Genomic DNA, 22,500 nt, shown 5'->3' on the forward strand with positions numbered 1-22,500 from the left:
AAGAGTTCCACAGGGAGGCTGGCCCATGTGGACTCTACAAGGTGTCTAAAGAGTTCCACAGGGAGGCTGGCCCATGTGGACTCTACAAGGTGTCTAAAGAGTTCCACAGAGAGGCTGGCCCATGTTGACTCTACAAGGTGTCTAAAGAGTTCCACAGGGAGGCTGGCCCATGTTGACTCTACAAGGTGTCTAAAGAGTTCCACAGGGAGGCTGGCCCATGTGGACTCTACAAGGTGTCTAAAGAGTTCCACAGGGAGGCTGGCCCATGTGGACTCTACAAGGTGTCTAAAGAGTTCCACAGGGAGGCTGGCCCATGTGGACTCTACAAGGTGTCCCACAGGAGGCTGGCCCATGTGACTCTACAAGGTGTCTAAAGAGTTCCACAGGGAGGCTGGCCCATGTGGACTCTGGCCCATGTGACTCAAAGGTGTCTAAAGAGTTCCACAGGGAGGCTGGCCCATGTTGACTCTACAAGGTGTCTAAAGAGTTCCACAGGGAGGCTGGCCCATGCCCATGTGGACTGGCCCATGTGGACTCAAAGGTGTCTAAAGAGTTCCACAGGGAGGCTGGCCCATGTTGACTCTACAAGGTGTCTAAAGAGTTCCACAGAGAGGCTGGCCCATGTTGACTCTACAAGGTGTCTAAAGAGTTCCACAGGGAGGCTGGCCCATGTGGACTCTACAAGGTGTCTAAAGAGTTCCACAGAGAGGCTGGCCCATGTTGACTCTACAAGGTGTCTAAAGAGTTCCACAGGGAGGCTGGGACTCATGTTGAGAGTTCCAAGAGAGGCTGCCCATTCCTACAAGGTGTCAAAGAGTTCCACAGGCTGGATGTCCTTTACAGGTGTCAAATTGGTGGACCATTCTTGATACACACAGGAAACTGTTGAAAAACCCAGCAGCGTTGCAGTTCTTAACACAAACCGGTCCTCCTGGTACCTACTACCAGACCCTGTTCAAAGGCACTTATTTTGTCTTACCCACACAGACACAATCCATGTCTCAACTGTCTCAAGGCTTAAACATCCTTCTTTAAACTGTCTCCTCCCCTCCATCTACACTGACTGAAGTGGATTTAACAAGTGACATCAATAAGGGATCATATCTTTAAACTGTCTCATCCCCTCCATCTACACTGACTGAAGTGGATTTAACAAGTCACGTCAATAAGGGATCATATCTTTAACCTGGATCATGTTCATCAATAATGTTTTTATACTCAGGCTATACAGGTACTGATGGGTCATTTAAACAGGTACTGATGGGTCATTTTAAACAGGTACTGATGGGTCATTTTAAACAGGTACTGATGGGTCATGTTAAACAGGTACTGATGGGTCATTTAAACAGGTACTGATGGGTCAATTAAACAGGTACTGATGGGTCATTTAAACAGGTACTGATGGGTCATTTTAAACCTGATGGGTCATGTCTGTCATGGAAACAATACTGATGGGTCATTTTAAACAGGTACTGATTCATTTAAACAGGTACTGATGGGTCATAAACAGGTACTGATGGGTCATTTAAACAGGTACTGATGGGTCATTTTAAACAGGTACTGATGGGTCATTTTAAACAGGTACTGATGGGTCATTTTAAACAGGTACTGATGGGTCATGTTAAACAGGTACTGATGGGTCATTTTAAACAGGTACTGATGGGTCATGTTAAACAGGTACTGATGGGTCATGTTAAACAGGTACTGATGGGTCATGTTAAACAGGTACTGATGGGTCATTTTAAACAGGTACTGATGGGTCATGTTAAACAGGTACTGATGGGTCATGTTAAACAGGTACTGATGGGTCATGTTAAACAGGTACTGATGGGTCATTTTAAACAGGGTCACTGATGGGTCATTTTAAACAGGTACTGATGGGTCATTTTAAACAGGTACTGATGGGTCATGTTAAACAGGTACTGATGGGTCATTTAAACAGGTACTGATGGGTCATTTTAAACAGGTACTGATGGGTCATTTTAAACAGGTACTGATGGGTCATTCATTTAAACAGGTACTGATGGGTCATGTTAAACAGGTACTGATGGGTCATGTTAAACAGGTACTGATGGGTCATTTTAAACAGGTACTGATGGGTCATTTTAAACAGGTACTGATGGGTCATGTTAAACAGGTACTGATGGGTCATGTTAAACAGGTACTGATGGGTCATGTTAAACAGGTACTGATGGGTCATGTTAAACAGGTACTGATGGGTCATTTTAAACAGGTACTGATGGGTCATTTTAAACAGGTACTGATGGGTCATGTTAAACAGGTACTGATGGGTCATGTTACACAGGTACTGATGGGTCAATTTAAACAGGTACTGATGGGTCATTTTAAACAGGTACTGATGGGTCATTTTAAACAGGTACTGATGGGTCATGTTAAACAGGTACTGATGGGTCATGTTAAACAGGTACTGATGGGTCATGTTAAACAGGTACTGATGGGTCATTTTAAACAGGTACTGATGGGTCATGTTAAACAGGTACTGATGGGTCATTTTAAACAGGTACTGATGGGTCATGTTAAACAGGTACTGATGGGTCATTTTAAACAGGTACTGATGGGTCATGTTAAACAGGTACTGATGGGTCATTTTAAACAGGTACTGATGGGTCATGTTAAACAGGTACTGATGGGTCAAGTTAAACAGGTACTGATGGGTCATGTTAAACAGGTACTGATGGGTCATGTTAAACAGGTACTGATGGGTCAATAATATGGCACAGGTCCAGTCCAGTCCTCTTGTGTTATCCATGTAAACATGTAAGGAGCGTCTATGGACAGGGAGAGATAAGATCACTTACCTTTTCAAGGTGTCAAGGAGCAGGCTGAAACTGGCTTTGAGCTTCGCTGCTTTGGTCCCACTGATCTTCCCAGTAGAGAACAGCTACAAGAGAACAAAATCCTTCTTTCAATAATCATCTGCCTAAAGCCATGGACCAGAATCAGCATCTGGGAAGCCATCCATGTCTCTCCATCTGACCACAGAGCGATTAGCTCTCCTTGCACATGTCAAATAAAAGCTCAACCACACAGATTAGATGGTTCCAGTGGCTGTAAACAGGTCTGTTGTTTACACCCCCCCCCCCACCTCTCTCTAGTGTTTATCACCGTGCCAACGCTACAGAACATCTGTGTTTGCTTCAACTACAAAGGAACAAAAACAAAACTCCACATCCCTAAACGCAATTCAGTTGCTATTCAGCGAGAAAACTCTTTATCCAGCTGATCTTCACAGAGCCAGGCTGATCTTCACAGAGCCAGGCTGATCTTCACAGAGCCAGGCTGATCTTCACAGAGCCAGGCTGGACAGAGCCAGGCTGGTCTTCACAGAGCCAGGCTGATCTTCAGCTGATCTTCACAGAGCCAGGCTGGTCTTCACAGAGCCAGGCTGATCTTCACAGAGCCAGGCTGGTCTTCACAGAGCCAGGCTGATCTTCACAGAGCCAGGCTGGTCTTCACAGAGCCAGGCTGATCTTCACAGAGCCAGGCTGGACTTCACAGAGCCAGGCTGGTCTTCACAGAGCCAGGCTGATCTTCACAGAGCCAGGCTGATCTTCACAGAGCCAGGCTGATCTTCACAGAGCCAGGCTGATCTTCACAGAGCCAGGCTGGTCTTCACAGAGCCAGGCTGTGATGGTTGGAATGATGAAAGACACAGCCAACATGTGTGCATCACTGATGTTTTAGGTGATTGTCTTAGATCAGAGAGAACTACCACACTGTGAAACATTATAATGACTTCCTCTCACAGGGGAGCTACAGCTGGCAGAAAACAACTGATACCTTTGGATTCATCTCATTAGAGTTCATCAGAGTGCTGCAGGTTTACTGGAAAACCCATGTCTTAAAAGGAACATGGAGAATAACGAAGGTATAGAATAATGTATTATTGACCTGGGGCTGGTTGCACACAGTCATACAGGTGTATGTCATACAGGTACAGTCATACAGTCATACAGGTGTACAGTCATACAGGACTACAGGTGTAGAGACACACATAGGACTACAGGTGTAGAGACACACATAGGGCTACAGGTATAGAGACACACATAGGACTACAGGTGTAGAGACATATAGGACTACAGGTATAGAGACACACATAGGACTACAGGTGTAGAGACATATAGGACTACAGGTATAGACACACATAGGACTACAGGTATAGAGACACATAGGGCTACAGGTATAGAGACACATAGGACTACAGGTATAGACACACATAGGACTACAGGTATAGACACACATAGGACTACAGGTATAGAGACACACATAGGACTACAGGTATAGAGACACACATAGGACTACAGGTGTAGAGACACACATAGGACTACAGGTATAGAGACACACATAGGACTACAGGTATAGAGACACACATAGGACTACAGGTATAGAGACACACATAGGACTACAGGTATAGAGACACACATAGGACTACAGGTATAGAGACACACATAGGACTACAGGTATAGACACACATAGGACTACAGGTATAGACACACATAGGACTACAGGTATAGACACACATAGGACTACAGGTATAGACACACATAGGACTACAGGTATAGACACACATAGGACTACAGGTATAGAGACACACATAGGACTACAGGTATAGAGACACACATAGGACTACAGGTATAGACACACATAGGACTACAGGTATAGACACACATAGGACTACAGGTATAGAGACACACATATGACTACAGGTATAGAGACACACATAGGACTACAGGTATAGAGACACACATAGGGCTACAGGTATAGAGACACACATAGGGCTACAGGTATAGAGACATATAGGACTACAGGTATAGCGACACACATAGGGCTACAGGTATAGAGACACACGTAGGACTACAGGTATAGACACACATAGAGAGGAGAGGAGATCCAGGCCTGGATGGGACTGTAACTCTGACAGTTCTGTCTGTTAGAGAGGAGATCCAGGCCTGGACGGTACTGTAACTCTGACAGTTCTGTCTGTTAGAGAGGAGATCCAGGCCTGGATGGGACTGTAACTCTGACAGTTCTGCCTGTTAGAGAGGAGATCCAGGCCTGGATGGGACTGTAACTCTGACAGTTCTGTCTGTTAGAGAGGAGATCCAGGCCTGGATGGGACTGTAACTCTGACAGTTCTGTCTGTTAGAGAGGAGATCCAGGCCTGGATGGGACTGTAACTCTGACAGTTCTGTCTGTTAGAGAGGAGATCCAGGCCTGGACGGGACTGTAACTCTGACAGTTCTGTCTGTTAGAGAGGAGATCCAGGCCTGGATGGGACTGTAACTCTGCCAGTTCTGTCTGTTAGAGAGGAGATCCAGGCCTGGACGGGACTGTAACTCTGCCAGTTCTGTCTGTTAGAGAGGAGATCCAGGCCTGGATGGGACTGTAACTCTGCCCATTCTGCATAACCAACATGGAATAGGTTCTACACCTGCATTGCTTGCTGTTTGGGGTTTTAGGCTGGGTTTCTGTACAGCACTTTGAGATATCAGCTGATGTAAGAAGGGCTATATAAATACATTTGATTTGATTTGAATAGGTCAATTATAAGCTCTATGGTTTTCCCTTCCTCTGTAAAAATGAAAGTTTCTGGTTCAGTGGCTGGGAGCTACTTAAAGGAATGGATAGTCGAAGAGTTTCAATTCTCAACAACAACAAAACCAGTTACCACATCAGTTATATAGAGGTATATAGAGGTATATAGAGGTATATAGAGTATATAGAGTTATATAGAGGTATATAGAGGTATATAGAGGTATATAGAGTTATATAGAGGTATATAGAGTTATATAGAGTTATATAGAGGTATATAGAGTTATATAGAGTTATATAGAGTTATATAGAGGTATATAGAGTTATATAGAGTTATATAGAGGTATATAGAGTTATATAGAGTTATATAGAGGTATATAGAGTTATATAGAGGTATATAGAGGTATATAGAGTTATATAGAGGTATATAGAGGTATATAGAGTTATATAGAGTTATATAGAGGTATATAGAGTTATATAGAGGTATATAGAGGTATATAGAGTTATATAGAGGTATATAGAGGTATATAGAGTTATATAGAGTTATATAGAGGTATATAGAGTTATATAGAGGTATATAGAGTTATATATAGTTATATAGAGGTATATAGAGTTATATAGTTACAATATTCACAAGGATGAGTCATGGACAGTTACCACATCAGTTATATAGAGGTATATAGAGTTATATAGTTACAATATTCACAAGGATGAGTCATGGACAGTTACCACATCAGTTATATAGAGTTCCAGGCAGTTACAATATTCACAAGGATGAGTCATGGACAGTTACCACATCAGTTATATAGAGTTATATAGTTACAATATTCACAAGGATGAGTCATGGACAGTTACCACATCAGTTATATAGAGTTATATAGAGTTATATAGAGGTATATAGAGTTATATAGAGGTATATAGAGTTATATAGAGGTATATAGAGGTATATAGAGTTATATAGAGGTATATAGAGTTATATAGAGGTATATAGAGTTATATAGAGGTATATAGAGTTATATAGAGGTATATAGAGTTATATAGAGTTATATAGAGGTATATAGAGATATATAGAGTTATATAGAGGTATATAGAGTTATATAGAGGTATATAGAGTTATATAGAGGTATATAGAGTTATATAGAGTTATATAGAGTTATATAGAGGTATATAGAGGTATATAGAGATATATAGAGTTATATAGAGGTATATAGAGTTATATAGAGGTATATAGAGTTATATAGAGGTATATAGAGGTATATAGAGTTATATAGAGGTATATAGAGGTATATAGAGGTATATAGAGTTATATAGAGGTATATAGAGGTATATAGAGTTATATAGAGGTATATAGAGTTATATAGTTACAATATTCACAAGGATGAGTCATGGACAGTAAACTATTCCATAGATATGGTAGGAATAACAATAACAGTCACTTTATTCGTAAAGTCAAGTTCTTTTCCTGCAGGTGAGGAGGACTCGTTAATGTGTAGCCCGTCTGGCTCAGAGGGACAATACTTCCTGATCACAAGATGGCTGACGTTGACCCATGACCGCCACCACACAGAGCCCTGTGGCACTGCCAGTTTGAGGATTTGAGCTGTTCTGTTTATCTTTCAGGGCTCTACAGTCATCTCACCTTTGACCCAAAACTAAGGTGTATAACGTGAGTTTCAATAGAGGGTTTGAATTGCAAATATTGCATCACTTTCAATATGACTAATCCTGAATGGAACACCTTACTTAATCCCACAACCCACCACAAAGTCCATCAGTAGGAAAAGCGAACAACTCATCGTGGCAGAGAGAAGATGCTCCGTATACAAATGAGCCTTTCTCAGACATTAGAGTTGTGGTGATGTCATATTCATACATTGAATCTAAAACTGTCATGGCAACGAGACCAGAGTTAAGAAGGAAAGAGACACATTGGTGTTGATTCACAGCAACACTGAGATTGGAGTTTGGAGATGAAACAAGTGCACTGTAGGACCATAGCCTTTCTCTCTGTTCAGGTGATCTAGTATCAACCCTCTAAGACCCTCAAACCGACCACTTCTACCACTTCATAAAGGGCTTAGTGTCCTAGTTCAGGATAAATATCCAAGAACACAAAACAGCAAAACAACAAGAGGAGGAAAACCTACAGGAGAGAATGTTAATTCCTTTGTACTGACTCACTTCCATTGTACTGACTCAGGAGAGAATCTTAGTTCCATTGTACTGACTCACTTGTCTGTTCAGGGAAATGGGCTGATTTCTAAAGGACTGCAGCTCAGTCAGAACTCTGCCTTCCTACTCTCTCTTTAAATGGTTGACTTTGCTGCTGGTATGGAGTGGTGGAATTACGCAACACAGCCCCTCCCACCCCTCCCTTCCTCTCTCCCCTGATATTAATGACACAACTATCTCAGGCAGGAGGCAGTCTCCTGTGCTCACTCTCCTGCAGGCTGCTCTCTCACGCTGCTCTCGCTCTCTCTGACTGCGTAGCTGAGAAACACTCACTCACTCACTCACTCACTCACACTCACACACACTCAGTCAAAACACACACCATGAGGCTGTTCGTGCTGTGTGTTGTGGCCTCCACCACTCTTCTGCTGGCAGTCCCATGGAGCTCCGCAGCAGAGCCAGGGGACAGAGCCCAGAGATGGGATAAGGTCCAGGATAAGGCTGCTACAGGAGAGGTTTCAGGGGGCTGCCCTGTGAGGATGAAGCCTTCTGGCCAGTGTGGAGAAGAGGACGACTGCCCCTACCAGATCAGCCTGCCTCCACTGACCATCCAGCTGCCCAAGCAGTTCAGGATGCTGGAGAAGACCATGAAGGAGCTGCAGAGCCTGAAGGAGACGGTGAACCGGCTGAAGAGGGACTGTCAGGAGTGCCGGCAGCAGGCTGACCAGAGCCTGCAGAGGGACAGCGGGGAGGCAGCAGGGGGTCCCGGTACGGGACCAGGGTTTCTGGAAATACAGTCTAGCACCAGTAAGGAGGAACGAGGAGACGGGGGAACCAACACAGGGCCTGATGGGGATGGCATTGGCACCGGTTCTGGTACTGGCAAAGGCACCGTCTCTACTGGCGGTTCTGTGTTTGAGATGCAGGTGAAAATGAACAAGATGTCCAACAGCCTGCGTAACGCACGGGGTCAGATCACGGCTCTGCAGGGCCGTCTAGAGGAACTAAGCCTGATCAACATGAGGAACGTGGAGGCCATCGTGGACAGCAAGGTGGAGAACATCACTGGAGTGATCAACAAGCTCAGTAACAACTGTAACCACCAGTGTGCCGTCCAGCCCTCTCCTCAGTGTACGTCTATTTACTATCTTTCATTAACCAAATAGGTTCGTGAGAATTTGACAGGAAAATTCTGTATAACCTTTAAGTGATTTACAAAACGCTGTTATTACTAAACTATCATTTTTCTGTAAAGTGCAGAACTCCCCTCAGTGTAAGTGTTATTGAAAATAGCCCCCCTGTTCTCTTATAGAAGCTCCTCTAGTCTCTTGTTATTGCTAACCTATTGTTCTCCTCTAAGCATCAGCCAGACAGACTTATTATAAAAGCAGGCTTTCATGCACTGCATGCAGTACTGTACAGTATGCCAGCCCTCTGTACTGAGTGTGAGTACTCTGCCGTATCAAAAGGAGAGTTGCAGGTTTAACTCCAGATCATCACCCTTTATTTATGCATGGTCCTAAACTAACACTGCTACTGTACAAGGGAATTACATTATTTCATCACACTTTATCTTTCAAAACTCATTGGGATATTCTGAGTGTGAGAGATTCTGATATTTTGAGTGTGAGATACTCTGATATTTTGAGTGTCAGATATTCTGATATTTTGAGTGTCAGATATTCTGATATTTTGAGTGTGAGATTTTCTGATATTTTGAGTGTCAGATATTCTGATATTTTGAGTGGTCCTTCTGATGGAGAGAGATATGCATATTTTCATATGGGCTTAATAGGAACCAATTTGAAACAAATAATTTTCCTGTCAGTTTCAATACTGTAGACCACTGTAAGGTACTTCCTTTTGGAGATCTGAACTGAAAACCCCATGTCCAATTATCAATGGAATGCAAACTAGTCATGTCAAAGTTCCATTTCCATCTAGAGGTAACTCCAGGGGACATATTTCAGTAGTAATCATATAACATGTTACCATCCATCTAGATTGATATGGAACCATTCCTGAAGCATGTGACAACCATCTCCTCCATTGGCTACTATCTGAAAAACACATGTGAGATCCTTTTGAAATGGATCGACTCCCGACAGCAGTGGGATTTCTCCAGCCTGTGTACTTGTGACAGTGTTAACCTGCGGTCATTTCAGTGTGAACATTGGGACGGTGTTAACGTGCGGTCATTTCAGTGTGAACATTGGGACAGAGTTAACGTGCGGTCATTTCAGTGTGAACATTGGGACGGTGTTAACGTGCGGTCATTTCAGTGTGAACATTGGGACGGTGTTAACGTGCGGTCATTTCAGTGTGAACATTGGGACGGTGTTAACGTGCGGTCATTTCAGTGTGAACATTGGGACGGTGTTAACGTGCGGTCATTTCAGTGTGAACATTGTGACGGTGTTAACGTGCGGTCATTTCAGTGTGAACATTGGGACGGTGTTAACGTGCGGTCATTTCAGTGTGAACATTGGGACAGTGTTAACGTGCGGTCATTTCAGTGTGAACATTGGGACAGTGTTAACGTGTGGTAATTTCAGTGTGAACATTGCGACAGTGTTAACATGCGGTCATGGTGTAAACAGCTACCTCCTTTATTACACTTGCCAACAAGATGATGCAATGTGTTGCATTCCGACAGTTGGTCATGGTGAGATCAGAACACTGTGTAGAAGTACTTGTCTTAGATTAATCTGTCATGTTTCGTATAAGAGCTCTGCAAATGACTCTGGATATCTTGACAAGATAATGTCAGAAGTGATTCATGTAAAGATTATGGAGAAACAGGCAATATAAAGTGTTTCCAGTAAGAGTGGGGAGCATCCAGTATCAAAGTGCAGTAGTGCTTGTGTTCTGTTGTTGACACAGCCTTCTTTCTACTGGCCACGTTTCTATCTTGATATGGGAAACTCTCTGTCGGCTCAACGACAACAGAACGTCAGCAGTCAGACATCTCACAATCTCAGCTCTGTAACAGATCATTAAGCCCTAATTCACAGTTAAACTAAACAGTGTGCTTCCTATCTCTGATTGGATTTGAAGGTGTTCGCGGACATACATCGAGGGAGTCTACCTTCGGATCATTTAACTGAATCATGTTCTCGATTCATTTATAAACACTTTTAAGCTTCATCTAATGTCCCAAGCCTTTTTCTGTAGGAATTAAAGGAACTGTTTGCCTGTAATGTGAGAATGCACAAGCTTTTCACTGGGACGATGTTACTTCCAGATGAGGGTTTTATGTCTCTGCATACTTCCTTGATAATACAGCTGCTCTTCTGTTGCTGTCAATCCCCTTTATCAGTCTGCATGGCTGTCTGTCCATCTGTCTGACGGACTGTTATATTTGGGTCAGTCACAGCCTGGCGCCCATATTCTGAGAACCACTAATACTATCACATATGGGCAGACTTTGATAGGAGTACTGCCCACAGGGGGGAGATACAGAGAAACACACACACTCACACACACGCACAAACAGCCTGCTCTTCCGTGCTCTGCTCTGTCATCTTCTGTGCTCTGCTAACTCAAATCCTCTCTCATGCTTCCTAGGCTCCTATCCTGAGCAGTCGACTGGCGTCACTTTCCAAAACTCAGGGTCTCTAAGCTCCAGAAGTGTCTGTCAGGATGCATTATCATCACACACACAGAGTGGGGACTGGCAGGCTCTCCAGCAGCCTTGGTTAATCCCATGTGACACGTTCCCACGTTTTGACAAGGCTGTCCTCCCCTTATATGAAAACAGTGACGCCGTGGCTCAACTCACTCAGTCAGCTCTGGGGCTGGAAGTCAGGAACATTCCATGCAATGCCTGCTGGGTTGTGAGAGGCTTGTGCTTTGAGGGAAACAGTGTTTTCTTTACTCCTCGGACACTGACCGTTGCCTCTCTCTCTCTCCCTCCCCCTGCCCTGTCTCTCTCTCTCTCTCCCTGCCCTGTCTCTCTCTGTCTCTCTTTCTCTCTCCCTGCCCTGTCTCTCTGTCTCTCTCTCTCTCTCCCTGCCCTGTCTCTCTCTCTCTGTCTCTCTCTCTCTCTCTCCCTGCCCTGTCTCTCTCTCTCTCTCTCTCTCCCTGCCCTGTCTCTCTCTCTCTCCCCCTCCCCCCTGCCCTGTCTCTCTCTCTCCCTCTCCCTCCCCTGCCCTGTCTCTCTCTCTCTCCCTCCCCCCCCTGCCCTGTCTCTCTGTCTCTCTCTCCCTCCCCCTGCCCTGTCTCTCTGTCTCCCTCTCCCTCCCCTGTCTCTCTGTCTCTCTGTCTCTCTCTCTCTCTCTCTCCCTCCCCTGCCCTGTCTCTCTGTCTCTCTCTCCCTCCCCCTGCCCTCTCTCTCTGTCTCTCTCTCACAACAGTCATCATCGCTCCCAAGGACTGCTCTGACTACAACATGCTAAAGGAGAGGAGGAACGCCGTCTACCGGGTCACGCCAGACCCCAGGAACGGCACGTTCCAGGTCTACTGCGACATGGAGTCGTTCGGCGGCGGCTGGACCCTGGTGCAGCAGCGCCTCAATGGCACCGTCAGCTTCAACCGCTCCTGGGCTGAGTACAAGGTTAATAAACCCATTTGACAAAACTCTGTGACAGACCGTGGTCAGTAACATTCCATGTAATGGCCTGCTGCCCTGTGAGAATCAGGGAAAACATGAGGTTGTGTCCCAAATGTCACCCTATTCCCTATATAGTGCACTACATTTGACCAGGCACTATGTAGGGAATAGGGTGCCATTTGGGACAGATTTGACTCCTTTGACACGGACCTTTACCTTTTTTTCTCCCTCTCTCTCTCCCCCTGCCCTTGCCCTCTCTCTCTCTGTCTCTCTCTCTCTAGAGGGGATTTGGTGACCCCCGGGGAGAGTTCTGGTTGGGCAACGACCGCATCCACCTCCTGACCAAGGCCAAGGACATGGTTCTGCGCATCGAACTGGAGGACTTCCAAGGGGTGCGGGAGTATGCCAAGTTCGACCAGTTCTACGTAGCCAACGAGTTCCTGAGGTATCGCCTCTCCATCAGCGGGTACAGTGGCACGGCCGGCAACGCGCTGCACATGAACCAGCACTTCAACCACGACCAGAAGTTCTTCACCACGCCAGACAGGGACAACGACATGTACCCGTCAGGGAACTGCGGCGCGTACTACAGCTCTGGGTGGTGGTTTGACGCCTGCATGTCAGCCAATCTCAATGGGAAATACTACCACAAGAGATACAAGGGCGTGAGGAACGGCATCTTCTGGGGAACATGGCACAACATGTCTAGTGAAGCATACCCCACCAACTACAGGCAGGCCTTCAAGACGGTCAAAATGATGATACGGCCGAAGAACTACGCTCCGTAAAAGAAAGCGGCATGAGAACGGAAACGACCGGAAACATCAGAATGACTTTTTTCTTCTTGACTTTCTGCTCCTTTGATCTTTCTGCCTCCCACTGTCAAGTTTAACCACACGGTTCAGAGACAGTCTGAGACACCTGGGTTCCCGGGTATAAAACAGCAATGAAATCTTCAAAAGTTTGGAAAAGTCTCCACCGAAGATAAACATATGATATCACAGTCATAGGAAATGTCTGGCTATCGGTAAAACAACATACTATGGACCATGTGCCACTGAACTAACAGCAGCAACAAAATGGAGTCAGATATGTTTGCTTTCTGCAGAATAATTACATTGGTTGACTGCAGGCACTGCAGCTGTTTCCAGACATCTGTAATTCCATTTTCTGTATAATACTGCCACCTAGCGTTATGTCATTGCATTGCATCCTCATCTAGACAGGCTAAGCAGCATGGAAACTAAAGGCCGCAAGTTCAAGGAGGAAATGTACAGTATTTATTTTTGAAAGTATGATAGCTTTTATATAACTAATATATGGACTGTATGTTCATGCAGTACACAGTGATTGCCTAAGATGAGTAGCCCAAAAAGTATTGTATTCGGAATAAAAAGCATTGTATTGGGGTTGAGAAGTTGACCACAGAGAAGTTTAAAACTAAAACATGGAGTATTTCGACTTGTATGAAAAGGTTTAAAGTGTAGGTATATTTGAATAGAATAATTGATTATGTAGCTTGATGTAAAGAACTGTATGTACACTAGACGTTTTTCGTTCACCTTCTATTGTCCTATTCACAAAAGTATTTACTTTTTATATAAAAACATTAATAAACTTTTTACAGATTTGCACTGAGTACTGAATTATTTTGTTATCCATATCCCGCATGAAACACAGCAGGCAAATAGACCTGACCCAGCCTATATCTGTCAACCATCAGCAGGCAAATAGACCTGACCCAGCCTATATCTGTCAACCATCAGCAGGCAAATAGACCTGACCCAGCCTATATATGTCAACCATCAGCAGGCAAATAGCCCTGACCCAGCCTATATCTGTCAACCATCAGCAGGCAAATAGCCCTGACCCAGCCTATATCTGTCAACCATCAGCAGGCAAATAGACCTGACCCAGCCTATATCTGTCAACCATCAGCAGGCAAATACACCTGACCCAGCCTATATCTGTCAACCATCAGCAGGCAAATAGACCTGACCCAGCCTATATCTGTCAACCATCAGCAGGCAAATACACCTGACCCAGCCTATATCTGTCAACCATCAGCAGGCAAATAGCCCTGACCCAGCCTATATCTGTCAACCATCAGCAGGCAAATAGCCCTGACCCAGCCTATATCTGTCAACCATCAGCAGGCAAATAGCCCTGACCCAGCCTATATCTGTTAACCATCAGCAGGCAAATAGCCCTGACCCAGCCTATATCTGTCAACCATCAGCAGGCAAATAGCCCTGACCCAGCCTATATCTGTCAACCATCAGCAGGCAAATAGACCTGACCCAGCCTATATCTGTCAACCACCAGCAGGCAAATAGACCTGACCCAGCCTATATCTGTCAACCATCAGCAGGCAAATAGACCTGACCCAGCCTAAATCTGTTCAACCATCAGCAGGCAAATAGCCCTGACCCAGCCTATATCTGTCAACCATCAGCAGGCAAATAGACCTGACCCAGCCTATATCTGTCAACCATCAGCAGGCAAATAGCCCTGACCCAGCCTATATCTGTCAACCATCAGCAGGCAAATAGACCTGACCCAGCCTATATCTGTCAACCATCAGCAGGCAAATAGCCCTGACCCAGCCTATATCTGTCAACCATCAGCAGGCAAATAGCCCTGACCCAGCCTATATCTGTCAACCATCAGCAGGCAAATAGCCCTGACCCAGCCTATATCTGTCAACCATCAGCAGGCAAATACACCTGACCCAGCCTATATCTGTCAACCATCAGCAGGCAAATAGACCTGACCCAGCCTATATCTGTCAACCATCAGCAGGCAAATAGCCCTGACCTAGCCTATATCTGTTCAACCATCAGCAGGCAAATAGCCCTGACCCAGCCTATATCTGTCAACCATCAGCAGGCAAATAGCCCTGACCCAGCATATATCTGTCAACCATCAGCAGGCAAATAGACCTGACCCAGCCTATATCTGTCAACCATCAGCAGGCAAATAGACCTGACCCAGCCTATATCTGTCAACCATCAGCAGGCAAATAGCCCTGACCCAGCCTATATCTGTCAACCATCAGCAGGCAAATAGACCTGACCCAGCCTATATCTGTCAACCATCAGCAGGCAAATAGACCTGACCCAGCCTATGTCTGTCAACCGTCAGCAGGCAAATAGACCTGACCCAGCCTACATCTGTCAACCATCAGCAGGCAAATAGCCCTGACCCAGCCTATATCTGTCAACCACCAGCAGGCAAATAGACCTGAGCTAGCCTATATCTGTCAACCATTAGCAGGCAAATAGACCTGACCCAGCCTATATCTGTCAACCATCAGCAGGCAAATAGCCCTGACCCAGCCTATATCTGTCAACCATCAACAGGCAAATAGACCTGACCCAGCCTATATCTGTCAACCATCAGCAGGCAAATAGCCCTGACCCAGCCTATATCTGTCAACCGTCAGCAGGCAAATAGACCTGACCCAGCCTATATCTGTCAACCATCAGCAGGCAAATAGCCCTGACCCAGCCTATATCTGTCAACCGTCAGCAGGCAAATAGACCTGACCCAGCCTATATCTGTCAACCATCAGCAGGCAAATAGACCTGACCCAGCCTATATCTGTCAACCATCAGCAGGCAAATAGACCAGACCCAGCCTATATCTGTCAACAGTCAGCAGGCAAATAGACCAGACCCAGCCTATATCTGTCAACCATCAGCAGGCAAATAGACCTGACCCAGCCTATATCTGTCAACAGTCAGCAGGCAAATAGACCTGACCCAGCCTATATCTGTCAACAGTCAGCAGGCAAATAGACCAGACCCAGCCTATATCTGTCAACAGTCAGCAGGCAAATAGACCTGACCCAGCCTATATCTGTCAACCATCAGCAGGCAAATAGACCTGACCCAGCCTATATCTGTCAACAGTCAGCAGGCAAATAGACCTGACCCAGCCTATATCTGTCAACCGTCAGCAGGCAAATGGACCTGACCCAGCCTACATCTGTCAACCGTCAGCAGGCAAATAGACCTGACCCTGCCTATATCTGTCAACCATCAGCAGGCAAATAGACCTGACCCAGCCTATATCTGTCAACCATCAGCAGGCAAATAGACCAGACCCAGCCTATATCTGTCAACAGTCAGCAGGCAAATAGACCTGACCCAGCCTATATCTGTCAACCATCAGCAGGCAAATAGACCTGACCCAGCCTATATCTGTCAACAGTCAGCAGGCAAATAGACCTGACCCAGCCTATATCTGTCAACCGTCAGCAGGCAAATGGACCTGACCCAGCCTACATCTGTCAACCGTCAGCAGGCAAATAGACCTGACCCAGCCTATATCTGTCAACAGTCAGCAGGCAAATAGACCTGACCCAGCCTATATCTGTCAACCGTCAGCAGGCAAATGGACCTGACCCAGCCTACATCTGTCAACCGTCAGCAGGCAAATAGACCTGACCCTGCCTATATCTGTCAACCATCAGCAGGCAAATAGACCTGACCCAGCCTATATCTGTCAACCATCAGCAGGCAAATAGACCTGACCCAGCCTATATCTGTCAACCATCAGCAGGCAAATAGACCTGACCCAGCCTATATCTGTCAACCATCAGCAGGCAAATAGACCTGACCCAGCCTATATCTGCCAACCATCAGCAGGCAAATAGACCTGACCCAGCCTATATCTGTCAACCATCAGCAGGCAAATAGCCCTGACCCAGCCTATATCTGCCAACCATCAGCAGGCAAATAGACCTGACCCAGCCTATATGTTTTATTCATTTTCCATCAGGGTTCAGGCAAATGTGTTATTCCTTTTCGACCCAGCCTATATGTTTTATTCATTTTCCCTTCATAAGGGTTCAGGATTGGCTGATGTGTTATTCATTTTCGCTTCATAAGAGTTCAGGATTGGCTGATGTTTTATTCATTTTCCCTTCATAAGGTTTCAGGATTGGCTGATGTTTTATTCATTTTCCCTTCATAAGAGTTCAGGATTGGCTGATGTTTTATTCATTTTCCCTTCATAAGAGTTCAGGATTGGCTGATGTTTTATTCATTTTCCCTTCATAAGAGTTCAGGATTGTCTGATGTTTTATTCATTTTCCCTTCATAAGGGTTCAGGATTGGCTGATGTTTTATTCATTTTCCCTTCATAAGGGTTCAGGATTGTCTGATGTTTTATTCATTTTCCCTTCATAAGGGTTCAGGATTGGCTGATGTTTTATTCATTTTCCCTTCATAAGGGTTCAGGATTGGCTGATGTTTTATTCATTTTCCCTTCATAAGGGTTCAGGATTGGCTGATGTTTTATTCATTTTCCCTTCATAAGGGTTCAGGGCTGATGTTTTTTTAGTATTTACTATTTATTAGGATCCCCAATTACTTGTTGCTGAGGCAACGGCTACTCTTCCTGGGGTCCAAACAGGAAACAACACAACAAATAAAAGTCATAATATACATAAATATAAATAGCACTACATTACAATTTAGCCATTCAGCAGACGCTCCCATCCAGAGAAACCCACAGCTAGTGCATTTACCTGGAGATAGACAGGCGAGACAAACTGTATCACAGTGGTATCCCAACCCCCTATCACATACATAACACAATACAACATATAATATATAATACAATACATAATACAATATATAATACATAATACAATACATAATACAATATATAATACATAATACATTAGATAATACAATACAATATATAATACAATACATAATACAATATATAATACAACATATAATACATAATACATTAGATAATACAATACAATATATAATACAATACAATACATAATACAATACATAATACAATACATAATACAACATATAATACATAATACATTAGATAATACAATACATAATACAATATATAATACAATACATAATACAATATATAATACAATACAATACATAATACAATATATAATACAATACATAATACAACATATAATACATAATACATTAGATAATACAATACATAATACAATACATAATACAATACAATACATAATACAATACAATACATAATACAATACATAATACAATACAATACATAATACAATACAATACATAATACAATACATAATACAATACATAATACAATACAATATATAATACAATACATAATACAATACAATATATAATACAATACAATATATAATACAATACAATATATAATACATAATACAATACATAATACAATACATAATACAATACATAATACAATACATAATACAATACAATATATAATACAATACATAATACAATACATAATACAATACAATACATAATACAATACAATACATAATACAATACATAATACAATACATAATACAATACATAATAATACAATACATAATACAATACATAATACAAATACAATACATAATACAATACATAATACAATACATAATATAATACATAATACAATACATAATACAATACATAATACAACATATAATACATAATACATTAGATAATACAATACATAATACAATACAATACATAATACAATACATAATACAATACATAATACAATACATAATACATTACATAATACAATACATAATACAATACATAATACAATACATAATACAATACAATATATAATACAATACATATTACAATACATAATACAATACATATTACAATACATAATACAATACATAATACAATACATAATACAATACATAATACAATACATAATACAATACATAATACAATACAATACATAATACAATACATAATACAATACATAATACAATACATAATACAATACATAATACAATACATAATACAATACATAATACAATACATAATACAATACATAATACAATACAATATATAATACAATACATAATACAATACATAATACAATACATAATACAATACATATATAATACAATACAATATATAATACAATACAATATATAATACAATACATAATACAATACATAATACAATACAATATATAATACAATACAATATATAATACAATACATAATACAATACATAATACAATACAATATATAATACAATACATAATACAATACATAATACAATACAATATATAATACAATACAATATATAATACAATACAATATATAATACAATACATAATACAATATATAATACAATACAATATATAATACAATACATAATACAATATATAATACAATACATAATACAATATATAATACAATACAATACAATATATAATACAATACATAATACAATACAATATATACAATACAATATATACAATACAAATACAATACATAATACAATACAATATATAATACAATACATAATACAATGCAATATATAATACAATACATAATACAATACATAATACAATACAATATATAATACAATACATAATACAATATATAATACAATACAATATATAATACAATACATAATACAATACATAATACAATACATAATACAATACATAATACAATACATAATACAATACAATATATAATACAATACATAATACAATACATAATACAATACAATATATAATACAATACATAATACAATACATAATACAATACATAATACAATACAATATATAATACAATACATAATACAATACATAATACAATACATAATACAATATATAATATAATACAATACATAATACAATATATAATATAATACAATACATAAAACAATACAAAATACAATACATAATACAATACATAATACAATACATAATACAACATATAATACAATACATAATACAATATATAATATAATACAATACATAATACAATACATAATACAATACATAATACAATACATAAAACAATACAAAATACAATATATAATACAATACATAATACAATACAAAATACAATATATATGTAATACAATATATAATTATAGTTCATAATTCTTTAATAAGAAAACTCAAACATGATACAAACTACAAAACAATAAACGTAAAACCGTAACAATACATAACTGGTACATAAAACACAAAGACATAATACAATCACCCAATACAATACAATAAACAATACATAATACAATAAATAATTCCCAATAATACAATACATCTGCAATACATGATTGAGAACCATAATACAATACAATAATACAACCATGCAATACTTACCTACAATACTACACGGAATACAATACAATAATAATCTACAAAACCCCTAGACAAGTCAAACAATATATAATCAATACATAATCACACCCTGGCCTAATACAATAATAAAGAAAACACAGAATACTAAGGCCAGGGCGTGACAATATAATACAATACATATTACAATACATATTACAATACATAATACAATACATAATACAATATATAATACAATATATAATACAATACATATTACAATACATAATACAATACATAATACAATACATAATACAATACATAATACAATACATAATACAATACATAATACAATACATAATACAATACATATTACAATACATAATACAATACATAATACAATACAATACATAATACAATACATAATACAATACATAATACAATACAATACATAATACAATACATAATACAATACATATTACAATACATAATACAATACATATTACAATACATATTACAATACATATTACAATACATATTACAATACATAATACAATACATATTACAATACATAATACAATATATAATACAATACATAATACAATACATAATACAATACATAATACAATATATAATACAATACATATTACAATACATAATACAATACATATTACAATACATAATACAATACATATTACAATACATAATACAATATATAATATAATACAATGCATAATACAATACAATATATAATACAATACATAATACAATACAATACATAAATACATAATACAATACAATACATAATACAATACATAATACAATACAATACATAATACAATACATAATACAATACAATACATAATACAATACATTACACAATACAATACATATTACAATATATAATATAATACATATTACAATACATAATACAATACATAATACAATACATATTACAATACAATACATAATACAATACATTACATAATACAATACACAATACAATACACAATACAATACATATTACAATACATAATACAATACAATACAATACAATACATAATACAATACATAATACAATACATACAATACAATACATAATACAATACATAATACAATACATATTACAATACAATATACAATACATAATACAATACAATACATACAATAATACAATATACAATACATATACAATACATAATACAATACATAATACAATACATAATACAATACATATACAATACACAATACAATACACAATACAATACATATACAATACATAATACAATACATAATACAATACATAATACAATACATAATACAATACATAATACAATACATAATACAATACATAATACAATACATAATACAATACATATTACAATACATAATACAATACATATTACAATACATATACAATACATAATACAATACATAAATACAATACAATACAATACATAATACAATACACAATACAATACACAATACAATACATAATACAATACATAATACAATACATAATACATACAATAATACAATACATACATATACAATACATAATACAATACATATACAATACACAATACAATACATATTACAATACATATTACAATACAATACAATACATACAATACATAATACAATACATAATACAATACAATACATAATACAATACACAATACAATACACAATACAATACATATTACAATACACAATACAATACACAATACATATTACAATACATAATACAATACATAATACAATACACAATACAATACACAATACAATACATATTACAATACACAATACAATACACAATACAATACATAATACAATACACAATACAATACACAATACAATACATAATACAATACACAATACAATACACAATACAATACATAATACAATACATAATACAATACATAATACAATACATAATACAATACACAATACAATACACATACATAATACAATACATAATACAATACATAATACAATACAATAAATATAATACAATACACAATACATAATACAATACAATACACAATACATATTACAATACAATACACAATACATATTACAATACAATACAATACATATTACAATACATAATACAATACACAATACACAAT

At 39.3% G+C, this 22,500-nt stretch overlaps 2 protein-coding genes across 2 annotated transcripts in view; one reads left to right on the plus strand and one right to left on the minus strand.

The window, feature by feature from the left end:
- Positions 1-22,500, minus strand: part of ccdc146 (coiled-coil domain containing 146) — a 63,053-nt gene that overhangs the window by 35,765 nt on the left and 4,788 nt on the right. The window contains exon 3 of the mRNA XM_065021333.1: positions 2,820-2,902. Coding sequence (XP_064877405.1) covers positions 2,820-2,902 — 83 coding nt within the window. The remainder of the gene's footprint in view (positions 1-2,819; positions 2,903-22,500) is intronic.
- Positions 7,962-13,162, plus strand: fgl2a (fibrinogen-like 2a). Its single transcript, XM_065021332.1, has 3 exons — positions 7,962-8,856; positions 12,081-12,280; positions 12,559-13,162. Exons 1-3 carry the CDS (start codon positions 8,109-8,111, stop codon positions 13,063-13,065), a joined length of 1,455 nt encoding a protein of 484 aa, XP_064877404.1. The 5' UTR covers positions 7,962-8,108; the 3' UTR covers positions 13,066-13,162.

The sequence above is a fragment of the Oncorhynchus nerka genome, linkage group LG8, assembly GCF_034236695.1.
Source record: "Oncorhynchus nerka isolate Pitt River linkage group LG8, Oner_Uvic_2.0, whole genome shotgun sequence".
NCBI lineage: Eukaryota > Metazoa > Chordata > Actinopteri > Salmoniformes > Salmonidae > Oncorhynchus > Oncorhynchus nerka.